General features: G+C 37.4%; 1 protein-coding gene across 6 annotated transcripts in view; it reads left to right on the top strand.

Moving 5' to 3' along the window:
• The window catches only part of DCLK1 (doublecortin like kinase 1), a 347,909-nt gene that overhangs the window by 275,740 nt on the left and 56,769 nt on the right, over positions 1-15,400 (top strand). Inside the window, exon 7 of one of the 6 annotated variants that reach the window (XM_039547150.1) lies at positions 4,393-8,959. The exons of the other annotated variants lie outside the window; for them this stretch is intronic. Within the exon in view, the coding sequence (XP_039403084.1) occupies positions 4,393-4,449 (57 nt within the window). The 3' untranslated portion in view covers positions 4,450-8,959. Of the gene's footprint in view, positions 1-4,392; positions 8,960-15,400 lie in introns of those variants that run through there. 6 annotated transcript variants of the gene reach the window in all.

The following is a 15,400-nucleotide window of genomic DNA, read 5'->3' as shown; positions in this document are numbered from 1 at the left end:
CAAACTATAGGGGTATTCATGCTTCTCAAAGAAAAGATCCTAAGAATCTTTTACAATTTTAAGTGTTAGGCAACCTAAGTATAGGGGTCGCTACCATCACCCCCTAGTATATTTGTGAATATACAGTAACTCTTCACCTGACATTGTAGTTATGTTCCTGAAAAATGCAACTTTAAGCGACCTCCCCTCAGCCTCCTGAAAGCTGCAAACCAGCTGATTGCCATGAGCAGGAGGCAGGGGAGAGAGGCAGGAGGCTGCGTGCTGCATCCTTGCTCCTCCCCCCAGCCTCCTGAATGCTGCAAGACAGCTGATTGCCGCGGGCAGGAGCCGGAGGGAACAGGGGAAAGGTGCTGATCCGCAGGGTCTGCCAGCGGGTGGGAGGTGCCGGGAGGTTGTGATGTAGAGGAGCTGATGGGGGGCTACCAGCCATGGACAAAGCAGGTGGCCAAACGACGTTATAGTGGAGCATTGCTCAACTTTAAATGAGCATGTTCTGTAGTGGAGCAGGGACATAACATCGAAACAACATTAAGGGTGAGGACATTAAGTGGGGAGTTACTGAACTTTTAAAAGATGAAATCTTGGCCCTGTTGAAGTCAATGAAAGTTTTGCCATTTACTTCAATAGGGCCAGGATAACCCACAGGACTCCTGGGTGTGGTGTTCTGTCCCATCTAGTGGCACTGAGACCCCTTAGAGAGATAAAATAAGTCTGCTCTACAACCTTAGCTAAGAGCCAGTTGGGGTTTTTAGCTCATGCAGTAGAGGCTCATGCATTAAGCTCCAGAGGTCCCAGGTTCGATCCGGCCCACTTGACAACTGAGGTCTGTTGGTGTTACACCAGGATTTCACATTATTCATGAAAACCAATACCAGTAAAACATTAGGAATACAGTGTTAAACACTCAGAAGTCAGGAAATGGAAAAGCAAGTTTCACCATTACCTATTTGCATACATATGGCTCGATCCTGTCTTTCTGTAACTGTGTAACATCCACTGAAATCAGTGAGAGTTGTGCATTAATAGCTCAGGGTAAGACTGGGCCTACTTCATAGGGAAGTGACATTGGACAGTGTAGCTTACAATCCAGAACAATTCTATAGGTGAGACATAGACATTTTAATATTAATAAGAGATCCTTAATTTTGCATTTCCTGACTGTCTCAAATTGAATCTTAATGTTACAGTAATGTAATTTGTCATAATTATATTTCACCAATTTTGAAATTAGAAAATGAGATTAGTATTTTAATATTTCCATTGTGTACTTCCACAGCTGCATAGTTGAAAATCCATGCAATGTAGGAATGCCACAAAGCGGGCAGGGACTGTCTCTGTGTTCTGTGTTTGGCATAATGGGGTCCTTGTCCAGGACTAGGATTCCTAGGTACTATGGTAATACAAATAAATAAATAATAAATAGTAGAAAAATCACATCTTTGGATATTATTTACATTTGTTGTTACGTGGTGTTGTAAATAATACTATTATTTTAATCTTAGTAGAGTTTTTGTACCATGCATGTACCAACCTCATTTTTCAGTTCCTTTAATTACCCCTCTACCTCGCTATAACACGACCCGATATAACACAAATTCGGATATAACACGGTAAAGCAGCGCTCCGGGGGGGTGAGACTGCGCACTCTGGCGGATCAAAGCAAGTTCAATATAATGCGGTTTCACCTATAACGTGGTAAGATTTTTTGGCTCCCAAGGACAGCGTTATATCGGAGTAGAGGTGTATTTTAATTATAGTTTTGCTGCTTATCCTGAGAGTAGTCCCCAGTGAGACTAATCAAGCTGAAAAGTTTAAAAATATGAAGTTCAGTAATTTTTTGTGGTGTTGTGCAAAGAGGTCTTTATCTTTATACAGCAGAAGTGTGGGATTTTTTTGATTACAACATAACAAAAATTGGTGGATAAATTTTCCAGAACATTCATCTTTTGACTAAGTTGATGCACAGAAAATTTTACTTCAGCGCTAGCTATCAAACAACAAATGCTAGTGGGTCAGCAAATACACTGGGATTCCCAAAATTTAAAAAGTTGGATTTAAGTGTGCCTTCTGAGTGAGCTGTGAATGAATTAAAATGCACGGAACAAAACAAACTTTATTTTTTGTGGCTATTCCTTACATTCAAAGGAATCCAGGTGAACATGACCCTAAAAAATCTGTTTGACTAGAAAGTTTGGTTAGCTCTCCTGTCATGGGGTTCACTCACCACTTTCCTGGCAGCTCGGGGGATCCTCTCTTTCCAGGTCCAGTGCCCCCTTCTGCTGCTCACTGCATGCCCTGTACCTCTCTATAACTCTCTGCAACTCAGGGTACTCTGTCTTCCTGGCTTCCTTCTTTCCTAAGTCACTATACTCCTCCATTTCCAGGGTATCAAAGACTTTCCTTACAAACCGTTTCAGGCAGTCTTCTCATTCACTGTCTCGAAAGTGCCACTTCCCCAGTGACTGGTAGGGGAACCCGGGCTCATCCTCTATTCCAGGTTCCAAGTCAGGGACCCTCTAATCAGCAGCATCTGTCTGCACTATCCTAAACGTTGGTGCCTTTTCCCTAAACCTCTCCTACACCTACTGTCTCCTGCTTTCTCTGAGTTTGCCAGCCCAAACTCCCTCCTCACAGGGAGTAAATGCAGACTAAATTCCATAGCCTCACCCACACCTCCGGTCCCCCAGGGAGTGACTGAAGATTTCTTCCCTCTGCTATCAGCTCTCTGGATTTATAGATGCCCCCTCTGTTCCTGCACAGGTGATCTTCCCCTAATTAGAGCTTACCTCTCAGCCTAAGTATCCCCCAGCTTGCAGCCTAATAAGTTAATTGATCCCTCTGGCCTACAGTAACCCTTTCAGAATGAGTGTGGGGAACATACTCCATCTTATATCCTAACAAATGGGTGCATTTCTGTGCATTATGCTTCAGAAATACCAAAGCATAACAATATGTACATATGGGAGAAGTTTGACTAATAAGCTAAATAGTTACATTAACAATTAGAAAGGACTGTTTAGAGTTATGCCTCAGCCTATACTAAAAGACAGGGACACATTTAAAGCATGATTTTCAGAATCTGGGCCTGTTTTCATGCTGTATGTATGCATGCAAATTGGTGATTTATGAGCACACTTGGCTGTTATGTATAATTCTTGACTTGTGTGCATGCAAAGAAAACACAAATGTTCATGGGTTATGATCTTTTATTTTTTAAAACAAAACAAAAGAAACCCATACATCTTAAATATTCCCTTTTTTTTTAAAGTCAAGATTTTTAGGATTTAAAAAAATAATAATGCTCTCATGAGGAAGAAAAATTGAATAATAATACTGCTGAGTCCATCAATCGTCACCATTTTCATGTGAGGTGATAGTGGTGTTTGTGTACAATTGCAGGTTTCAGCAATGTCTGTCTTGTATTTGTTTTAATATGTGTAAACCCATGACATGTTTAAAAGAATCCTAATGTGAGACTCAAGGTATCCACGCTGTTTTAATGAGTTGTGCTGTATGGGGGGATGGTAAGTCACTGGGGAACATAGAATTCATTTCCTCCTTCTCTGAACCAACACTTCTACTTATTTCACCTTGAAATGATGCTGCTCTACCATGCACCTTTCTGCTTGGTGAACTTTTTCTTATATTGCATATCTTTGAGAAACATGTTGTCTTGTGTAGGTTGGATGAGGCTACCCATTATACTCCCACACCTCTGGCATTTGAGGATTATCTGATCAGTCAGAGGATGCTTAGAGTGGGTGTTGAAAAATAGACATTGCACCTCTCTCTCTCTCCCTGCCTCTCTCTCTCCCTCTCCCTGCTGATATGAGCTTGTTGCTTGGCTACCATCAGAAAGAGCCAGTGGCTAGGGATTTTACATGCTGTCTTTTTACCAAATAAAAAAATTGTGGAAAAAGCAGCACCACTGTCAGATAGTACTATATATGCAACCACAGTATTGAGGGTTAGCTGTCCTAGGATCAAATATTTCTGGACCCATGCTACATAGGTCCAATGGCCTTTAGGTCTTGATGACCTTATAATACAAGGTAAGCATTTACTTTTCTGCTACTGTTTGAGAAAGAAACAAGGAAACTATTACTTGAACTCCATATTGCCAAGTCCCAAAGCAATATGAGATTCTGCAAAACAGTCAGATATTGTTTTATTACATGGCATTTATTAGTTAAGGTTTAAAAAATCCATTTAAAATATTTCCTATTAACAAAATCTAGATTTACTTATGTTTCTAGGGCTCTGATGATTTAAGACAGGTTACTTTAAATTAAACCAACAATTCTGATCCACAACAGCAAAGAGATTATAGGACAGTTGCAGTGTAAAAAATTGAACACAATAAACAAATCTATACTGCCCTTCATCTTACAGGACCTGTATCGCCCACTCTCTTCGGATGATTTGGATTCAGTAGGAGACTCAGTGTAAAAGAGAAAATGGAACAGTGTTTATGGTTTGTGATTTGGTGAAGGTTTAACATTTCTTATGAGATTAGCTGCTAATTTACAGTAACAGTGAATTGCACAAAAGAGTTTTGCATATTTAATATTAAAGTCATAAAGTCAAATATATACAAATTTATGGGGGCATTTGTGGTTTTACCACTTCTTTTTGATGCAAGCTTTAGGGTGCTTGACTCAGAAATGAAAACTAAGCATTTGTGCATACATTATGGGATAATGATTGGGTTAGGTGAATCTAATGAAGAAATCAATTATGGGCACAGAAGAGCACTCCTATTATCTTCTGAAATAGTGATCATATGTTCACAGTTTTTAATGTAGTCCTCTTTATTTGCTATGGTATGGACATGAACATTTTTTGCTCTGTTAATAAATAGCTCAACTTGTGTGACAGAACACAATTGTGACATCACATTCTCCACCACCCTGCCCCTCCATAATATGAGCATTTATACTTATTCGATAACATGATTTCTGTTGAATTCTTAATCTAAAGAAAGAAAATTGAGAAACTATATATGGTTGCTAACTAAAAAGAAATGCTTTCAAAGAACTGTTAAAAGTATCTTCACTGTACTACAATTTGATCACTGTATGAAAAATGACATTTCACAGGCAGCATGAATATGATATTGTGCCATGTCAGAGCTGTTATATTAATCATTCTTGTATTGCGTAGGAAAGTAAATATTAAGAAAAAATCTATTTAGTTGGAAAATATATACAGTATACTGTTTGCCAGCAGGTCTAACATACACACAATGACACCTTTTTTTTTTTTTTTGCAAACACATATTTTGCTTACAAAGTGAGTATTTTTCACTTGTGTTAAAGATAAGAAAATCTTTCTCAGACTCTGACATAAAGTAGGTTTTGTATCTTTTCCAAACAGGCCATTTGAAAAGTGAAAACCTTTAAAAATGGTGGTATTATGAATCAACCTCTTAAGGTCTGAATTTTTCTGAGTTCCTTTACTTTCTATATCATGGACATTTTGTACAACATTAATATGCAAAACTCCTTTAGTGTTAAAGTAGATCTTGCATTATAACCAGCTGCTTAACACACACCTACTAATTTTGTTTGTTTTCTGCTGCTTTATTGTGAGAATATGAGCTAACTAATATAATTTACATAGTTATGGTCTTTCCAGTTATATCTTAAATCTTAATTTAATATTTATTCTTTATATTTAAGGCATAGTGGTCATATATTTTTAGTAGTTCATTTACTTCTAGTATATCAAATACTTATGATTTAAGACTTAGGAATCTGGCAACAATGGTTGTGACACTCTTTTTAAAGAAAAAATCTACACAGGTGGTATTTTTGAGGTAACTGGTAACATCCCAATACAGCATCTTAAAAAAAAAAAAAAAATCAGGAAAATTTGCTTAAATACCCAGAGGATTGTTAGCTACTATATAGCAACTTTGAAATGTAATATTTTACATTTATGCTAATTTGTCCTTAATAAAATCATGCAACTGGAAAATGTTGACGTGGTGCTATAGCTTGCAGTCTACTACATTACCATTCTGTTTACAGAGAATATTGAAAACAAAACATTGAAAGGGCAGCAGAACACAACACTTACCCTTCTATATACTCACTCTCTGGTTGTAGTATCATTTGGGGAGAAAGACACTGATCTGGCAGGCTTGGGAAGCAATTGGGTTAATCCATTTTGAACACGTGATTCACCATACCTGCTTCAGAGTTCAGGTTTAAAATGATTTCCAACAGAAATTGAGAGGCCTCTGCCGAGATCAAAAGGTGCCCTATTTTACCTAAAAGACTCAACAACTGTGAAGTTATTTGCGCTTGTGCCTGTTGTTGATATTTCTTTGTAAAAGAGAATTATTTAGTCCAGTAGAGTCCATAATAGGTGACAGTGGGCTGGTACCAGTTGCCAAAAATGCAGAGAAAGCAATGGAAGAGAAACGCAATAGCTACTGTCTCTATGGGATTGGTTTTCTTTGCAAAGAAAAGAAATTCCCAGAATTTTAACTTGCCTGCCCTCTGTCTTATGGAGTACTACTTGCGCAGAGCAGTCCATTAAGCATTATTCATTCTGCACAAACAGTAGATATTGCCAGTGAATCTGAATTCTATGGCTTTGGTAGCTGTGGAGGGGGAACATGGGCTTTGGGACTAACAGTTGACAGATATCATTGCCAATTTTCCTTCCGGGTTGTTTCAAAGGATATGCTAGTCCCTAACATTTAATCATTTAAACATACGATTTTTTTAAAAGAGTTATTCAAGGGACAGTGTATATCATCTACTTTAGGAATGGAAGTCCCTTAAAGTTTGAAAAAGCATGCTGTTTATAAATGTTAAGATTCCCTTTTATGTGGAGTGTAATTCCATTATACATGAGCAGAAATTAAATGTTTCTTTGGACTAAGACCATAAGGTTCCAGTTTATTGGTGAACTGAAAATGTGTTAACTTGGTATTGTAGCTTTGCTTGCAAATAGTACAACTTTTATTTTGTCATCTGGCTTTGTCGCTGTTATTAAATAGCAGAATAGCTTAAGCATCTTTGTATTATTTGAACTTTGTATAGTTCCTCTCCTTATATTGCATGACATGTTCCTACCATAAGTAATTTACCATGTGGTTGAAAGTCATGTATAGATTGTGAATGTTTTGCTTCCCCTTGAGCCTTGTGGTTAGTTATGAATATTTTCCTAATGCTTTCTGCAACTTTTTTTTTAAAGCAACAAACAGTTCAAATGTGAAGCACAGTATATAAAAGAGCCAAATGGTTTAGAACCCATGGACAATTACATCATGTTTGTGGCTTCTTTAAATGAATGTATGAAAAAATGTGTTGGTCTTTTTGATATGTTAAGGGCAGATGTTCATCTGGTGCAAGTTTTCATCGCTCCATTAAAGTCAATGGACCTATGACAACTTACAATAGCTGAACATCTCCCCTGAGGAACTGTATACACTTTTAAAAGCTCTCATGTACACCTAATGATGGGTCTGGTTCAGCTCTCTTTTAAATTAGTTGCAAAAACATCACTGACTTCAGTGGATGCAGGATTGGTTCTTTATATACAGCTATGTATATGTATGGAGGTTGATCAATAATGGTAATGTTAAGAATGGTAATATTTTGACTTATTTGACCTTTTGCCCCATCATGAAGCATGCTGTCCTGCATTGTAATTAAATCATATTGTGTTGTAATATTGTTAAAATTAAATCAGGAAGCTGTAGTTAACTAACAGCATCATAGTATGGAAAATTGCTTTGCAAAACCATACAACAATTCAGGAAGAGTAAATTTTATTTCTTTGTTTTTAGCCCTTTCCACCTTTTTTGTTATGGTATATGTGGCTGTAAAAATGTATACAGGTATATGGGGGTATTTATATAAATATGCATATGTCATTGTGTGTACATGTATGCATATAGATTATAAGAAAGTCTGTGTAATGTTCTACAGCCTTAAAGAGTGTATGGCTTGAGATTATTGGCATGCTTAAAAATTTGAAATAAATAAATTGCTTGTTTTTACAACTTTATAATTTACACTACAATTGAACTTTATACAGCAAAGTATGTTACAGAAGATGTCGTCCAACTCTAAATGTTAAAATTGACAGTTCCAAAAAAAAATTCTTTAAATGATACCCAAATTTACTATTTCATCCAAAAAAAATAAAAATATGGAGGCTAAATTTACCTTTTCACTTGTTGAAAACAAATATGAATGTTTACTGCGCTTTATTTTAGTATACAATTATTATGCAAGCAAATACATAGATTGTAAATAATCTGATGTTGGGTTTTTTTGCTTGTCAATGGCAAGAAGAGAGATTCTCACCAGAATGTTCAATAAAAATACAATCTTATGTCACAGTTATAAATAGCTTTACATGTAGATACAGATATACAAATGGTTGTTTAAGACCATTCAAATGTATTTCAGGCCTCACAGTGATAACAGCAGATCCCTGCGCTCTGAACAGGGGATATTCATAGCTATACTTTTTCAGTAATACTTGTTGAATGGCCTACTCTGCCTATTTACCCTCTGTACATGATTTGTTAGAGTTGCTGAGTGACCATAGCTCCCATTTTAAATCATTGTGTGTGGTGGGTGGGGAAGGTGTGAGTGTGGGTAGGTGTGGGTGTGTATACACACTTTTATATAAAAGTGATATATATACACACACACGCACAGTGTGCACATCCATATTTGTATGTGTTTTAATGTCTGTATTTGTGCATCTTGATTATATTCATATTTCAGTCACCTTCAGCAGTAAAGTATGAAAAAAGTACTGTATTCATATACATATCCATTGTCTGATGTATTGAAATGTAGAAGTAATTAGTTGTGGTTTTCCCTGCATACACAGTATTGAGTTTAAACTCTCTACTGAAAGATGAACAAACACCATTTCTGCTAAGGCTTCTTATTGTAAGTTCAGGGGCAGCTCCAGGCCCCAGCACGCCAAGCGCATGCTTGGGGTGGCATGCCGCGGGGGGCGCTCTGCTGGTCGCCGGGAGGGCGGCATGCGGCTCCGGTGGACCTCCTGCAGACGTGCCTGCGGAGGGTCCGCTGATCCCGCGGCTTTGGTGGAGCATCCGCAGGCACGCCTGCGGGAGGTCCACCGGAGCCGCGGGACAAGCGGACCCTCCGCAGGCACGTCTGCGGGAGGTCCACCGGAGCCGCGGGAGGTCCACCAGAGCCGCGGGACCAGCGACCAGCAGAGCGCCCCCCACGGCATGCCACCGTGCTTGGGGTGGCGAAATGGCTAGAGCCGCCCCTGTGTATGTTTAAGATTTTAACAAAGAGCTCCATATGGCCTTTTTTCCATGAAAAGTGCTTGGATATTTTCTTCTCAAATATTGCATTTTTGTATTAATGTGTTCCAGGAAACCAAAAAAAACCCCTAGTGATTTATCAGCAAAACTCGTGAAACTTACAAAAATAAGTGCTGATTATTTGAAATAAAACAATCAGCTAAAGAAAATCACTTCCATTGTCTGCCATTGTTACATCATACTGTGTTGTACTTGTGTTTCATATTTGGCCATGTCATACTGGTTGCTGTTTGTTGTATTGCTAGACTTAACATTATCATAAAATATTGTAAGTCATGTAATAAATAAATGGAAAAACCCCATACATGATGTTCAGTGAGTTTATTTTGAAAATGTGAAATCCATACATATTGGTTGAGCATTGTTCATCTAATAGTTCAATATAATGTAAGCATGTGGGATTCATAGATCCTAATAGGTTGCTCTAACTAGTGGATGCATTTCAGTAGTTTTTAAAATTTAAATTCTGGGCTCTAGTGTATAGAGGTAAAGGGTCCTGGAAGGAAGAATTTTGTTTCTAATAGGTCCTTTGGAGACAGTAAATTTACCTGCCTAGAACTGCTTATGGGTGAATTTGTGAGTGTGTGACAGGGGATAGATTTGAAGTATGAAGTGAGAAATTAGTGTGCTGTATCCTAAGCAGTGTACCAGGTTCTGCTGTCAACTGAGCTTTAGCAGCACTCTTCCTAAGTCACCTAATTATTAGAAAAATGTGTCTGCAAAGAATGTTGAACTGTACTTGCTGTATTTTAAAATAAATACCTTGTTTCCCCAGCACACCTTTGCCCTCTTTCGTTTATATTTCCCTAGCTTATTTCTGGGAGAAAACTTAGCAACAGATGACATTCCATCTCCTGCTGGTTACTGCCACTTCAACTCATTTTCAAGAGCTGTTACTCTACAGGTCTGTGAGACTGATACAAATTCCAGCTCAGTCCATGTCCTGATCATTGGGAAATTGGTCTGCCAGGTTCAAAACCATTTTTCCCTTCAAAAAGTTTGCGTTTTGCATTTTTTGTCAGTAATAAGGAGATGGCTACCAGCAGTAGCCTAATGAAGACAAAAATGAAGCTGTACTGTAGCAATCATTTAAAAGAGGGCACAAAATAACATAGAGTTAGAATTCCTTTCCTAAAATGCTCAGGGGTATTGGGAGAGCTTTTAAAATTCAGCCTGGACAAATAGAAGAGATTAAAAATAAAAAAACTGACCGCAGTGCAACATTTCTAATCTAATGGAAGAAATAGGAAATGCAAACCTGTGACTTCCTTAGAATTTCTGTTTCTTCTGTTGCATGAAAGATATTATAATGTGTATGTAACTTAAAAAAAATCTTTCAGTCTGCTACTTCATAAGTAACTTTTACATTGCATGCGATATGGATATAATAAAGTTGTGGGCCAACTTCCCAACAACATGAATCTGATATATATTTTAAAAACCATCAATCTTTCCTCAGGAGATGCCAGAGAATGAGTGAGGGTGGAGACTAAATTACAACTGACCCTTCAAAGCAGTAGTTCATCCAGCTCAGGTTTAAGATTATAGCTTGAACACCAAATAGAAAACTGTTTTAGCTTTCCAGTATTGCACTTGCCCTGTAGGCAAACAGAATACTTAGGCACGCGGATTCTATGGTGATGAGTGCAATACAAGAACCTATATAGAACAGAATACTTTAGTTTGCCATTTTTAGTTCTTTTCACCAGCACGATTTTCCTGTAAACTTTCCCATCTCACCTTCACTCCCTTAAGCCGTCAAGAAAAGAACAAAACAGTTTCCTAAATGAAACATATAGATTATTGCTTGTGTTTGAACTGATCTCTTTGCTTGCTGCAGTATGTATATCCTGAAGTACATATGTGAAAAATGTGTAGCTCCTCAAGCAGGATCTCATTTAAGTTATGTGCCTCAAGGCACTATGCAGAATGTAGGACTATGGACAAGACTCATGCTTGCACACATTTCTTCTTCCCTTCTTTCCAGATGAAGGCAGCTTATTAATAAATGTAGATCTCGCGTGTCAGTTTAGTGGTGTATCCCAGCTTGAAAAGAAAACAATTGCATCATTTCTCTTTCTGCACATTGAAGTCCATTGACTTCCACTCTTTCAGCACAAAGATTATGGATTTGAAGTTTCTCCATTAAGTAATTTTTACTAGCCCTATACTGTTTACTTGAGATTTTTTTTCTTCTCATCTGTGTGTGCCAAAACAATGTAACTTATTAAACAAAAGAAAATAAAGAACATTTTTCACTGGATAGAGAGCGAGAAAAATAATTTTGTCTAATCTTTGGTTTCTGTCTAGGCTGTAATAAATAAAACTGAGTTTCTTCTTCAAAAATAGTACCAAAAAGTATTGTTTTACTTTTTGTTGCCTAATGTTTTGCCCTCTGCATAGCCTTTTAAAAACATTTCCTGCTCTTGAAATATTTCCAGTGTACGTTATTCTCCTTTCTTATTGGTTTTACGGCAGTGTAACTTCAGTGGAATTAGGTGAGCAGAATCAGGTTCTTAATTTCATTTCTACACTGTTCTGTTGCCCTTATTTTGTCACTAAACATGATGACCATTAGACTAGGGAATGGGTTTCCAAGGGAGATGTTGGAGGGTTAAAGTAATTTAATAACCTGAGTAATTTATAACTGAACCAAACACACATGGGTCACAATATTGCATAGACAAAAAGATTGGCATGTTTGTCTAACTGGCCTCTTTAGTTTCTAGGAATCTCTGTTGAATTTACATATATTCCTGTTGTGATCAAACACACACTACTGAAATGTTTAGCCTTTCCCCTTACCATGTTTGTGAAATCCTGGTTAATTATTTGCGGACAGTCACTAATATGCTATAATAATTTAAAGAGTTCCCTTACCATGTGCCTTATCACTGTGCCTGGCCTACACTTTGTGTACTCATTTTACTCTGTTTCAGTAACACCCTTTTAAAAGAACACAACTCCTCATGTGTTCCAAATTCAGCTTTACACCTGTGTGGATTTCTGTTATTGACATTTCATCCAGATGCTTCCTTCACATGAGCAAAATACAAAAGAATCTATTGTCTAAAGACTTTGTAGACTCCATATGCGCTAATAAAGATTCCGATAAATTGGAAAATGTAATCCAATGTTCCGTTTTCAAGATTCAGGAATCTGATATGCATTAACTTGCTTTCTAGACATACTCGTTATGGGTTTCCTTCCATAACTGCTTCATACCAATAATCCACAAAAATAATTCCCTCTTTTGTTGCTATGATGGAAGATGAGTTTTGGATCAAGGTGTATGTAGGAAGAGGAGAATCCTCAGATTTATATAATATTTTACCATACTCTTGTCCTTGAATTTGAGGAATGGCAGTTGAGGTATACCCTTTAAATATTTACAAAACAGTTGCTGAATAAATCTCTCAATAAGACATGGTTGAAACTCTATAGTGCTAATCTTCCCATTCACATCAATAAGAAGTGTGGTATGTTGACCATCTGTTTTGTGAACCCGAATAGGATCTGAAATACCTACACCAAAGACCTGATCTTTTTATGCCATTGCTTTTATGTAGGTGTGTCATAAAAGCAGCCAGGTGTCAGCAACCTGTGCAACTGGTCCCTGTTAAATCTCTTGAGGTGATGACATTTCAAGTGCCTCAAGATCTCTTAAAATTAAAACAGCTAATTGCATTAAGGTCTGTGGTTGAAAATATCTTGCTCTTGCAAAGGGTTTTTTCCTCTGCAATGGGATCTACAGCTGTGAGGGCTACTGTATGTACAACAAACAACTGCATCAGGATTAGCAAACAAACTGGAAGAAACACCAAGCCCCTCAAGGGAATGGGATCCAGAGGTCTTTCAGCTTGGTGAGGAAAATGAGCTACATAAAGCCTAAGTGAACGCACGGTGTCCTTCTAGCTTACAAAATGATGAATAAATAAATGCCTTTATATAATTCCAGAGAACTGAAATACACAATAAAAGTCAAGCTGTTTGTGACTCTTTTACATAGAAAGCTCGTCTACATATTAGATGAGACTCTCTGTGTGTGGGGATTGTGAGTATAGACATGTACATACAATTCCTGAACTTTAATAGTATTTTTTTAATCTGTTTAATAAAATTGGAGGGCTTTCTTAAATGTGATGTAAAGGGCATTCCTGCATGGTTTCTGCGGTCTGGCAGTCTTCAAAACAATTCATTTACACTGCCTTCGTTTTACATTCTAGTTCATACCCTCTTGTTTTATGCACACAACTCTCACTGCTGTCAGTGGGTGCTTTGTGTGCAGGCCTATGGTAGAGTATATAGCTGTAATGCATCATTTTGGTGCCCAATTTTCAATTATGTGTGTATAATACTGAGTCTTCTTGCTCTCACGTGTTGATCTAAATATAATGTCTATAAGAGAGATGGAGGCTTTAAAAATAGTCTCATATTAAAGCTGTTTTCTGCTAAATTTTACAGAAACCAAAATTCTCATCTCTGATTGACTAGAGTTTAGGTTCCTAAATCCATATTTAGGCACCCAAAGATGATCCCTATTTAGCCAAGTGGTTAAGCATATGCTTAACCTCACACACATCAATTGGGACTATTTGTATTTAAAGTTAAAGCATATGTTTAAGTGATTTGGTCTGATTTTCAGAACTGAGCACCTACAAATCCCAGTGGGAGCTCAGCACCTCTGAAAAATCAGGTGTCCTTCTATGAATGAGACTGAATTTACACATACAGGTTGAAAAAATTTGTCCACAAAGTAATGTCTCAATTTTAATATCTCTCCCATTTTCACTCCAGGACTAAGAGCAGTAGGTCAGCAGTCTGAAGAGATAATCAAAATGTTAAAGAAGATGCTGTGGTGTATAATCAGTAGTGTTAGAGGTACCATCTGCTGTAAAGATTCATCTCACCATTTAAAATGCAAAAACTGTATGCAGTAACCATTTGGTAATTTGTCAAAATACGAATGCTTTCAATAATCCTGGGCTATAACACTTCAGGGTTTTTAAAGAGCATTTCACGACTGCATATACATCATGTGCTGAACGTATTTAAATGATAGTCCCCTTAAGAAAACAGAGTGGAGAGGCAGAATCAATAATAATTTGGATATGCTATCATAGGCGAGTTAAGAGAAGCACCAGAAAAAATAGTGAAAGCTATTCACTGTATGTTCTTCCCAGTAGAAGTGTAAAACAAAATTTTTACTTTTTATCATTCTGTGCTGTACACATGGAATATCTTCTCCTGCCCTGAGAATTCATGGAGTTATGCTGTATGCTTGTTACTTATTATCCCTCTACACTGTCATTTGCAAATGTTTGTGAGGTAAGTTTTCACTGTAATATCTAGCAGAATTTAAATATAGGTAGTTAGCGCTTATCCTAAGCCTGCAGCAAGGGCAGTAATGCCTCAGTGAATGGTATAAAGCCAGTCAGCGCACACTTCTGTCATTAAGAGGCAGCAAATGTAGTCCAAAAACTGATGAGTGAAGTTTTAATCCTGGTCAAAGTTCAAAGGAAGTGGTCATATGGATGAAAATAATGAGTTTGTGATGATGAAAAGAAAAAAGACATAAAAACTCTTAGGCATGGGATGTGCAAATTAAGAGGATTATTTAAAGAAAAATAGGCAAATATAAATAAACTCTAGCATTCTGGCCAGATTCTAACTCTGGTAATTGCATCCTGTCTAGCTCAGTACTGCACTGAAGTTTCAACTGGATATAGCATTGTTCTTCATATCCTCCCCCAAACAGTTGCTATGTTCTAGCATAAAGTAACTTTTATTTCACTGGTGTATGAAATGATTCCTCTAAATAGTTTGTTTTTCCAGTTAAGTTTGTAGCATTTATTCATTGACTACTAACGCTTCCACATTTCCAGACCTCCCAAGACTGTTTTCAGTATCCTCCAAATGTAGAAAAGGATATGATCCAGTCCCTGCCCCTAGGAGATTACAATGTAAATTACAAACAGTATAGTCTCACTCTACACGATAGTAACTTGGAGGGAAACTACAAACAGTGCAGCACTTTGGAATCTTTCAGCATGAAAAGTGCTTTAT

The sequence above is a fragment of the Mauremys reevesii genome, linkage group 1, assembly GCF_016161935.1.
Source record: "Mauremys reevesii isolate NIE-2019 linkage group 1, ASM1616193v1, whole genome shotgun sequence".
Lineage (NCBI taxonomy): Eukaryota > Metazoa > Chordata > Testudines > Geoemydidae > Mauremys > Mauremys reevesii.
This window is presented reverse-complemented; position numbering and strand designations above follow the sequence as displayed.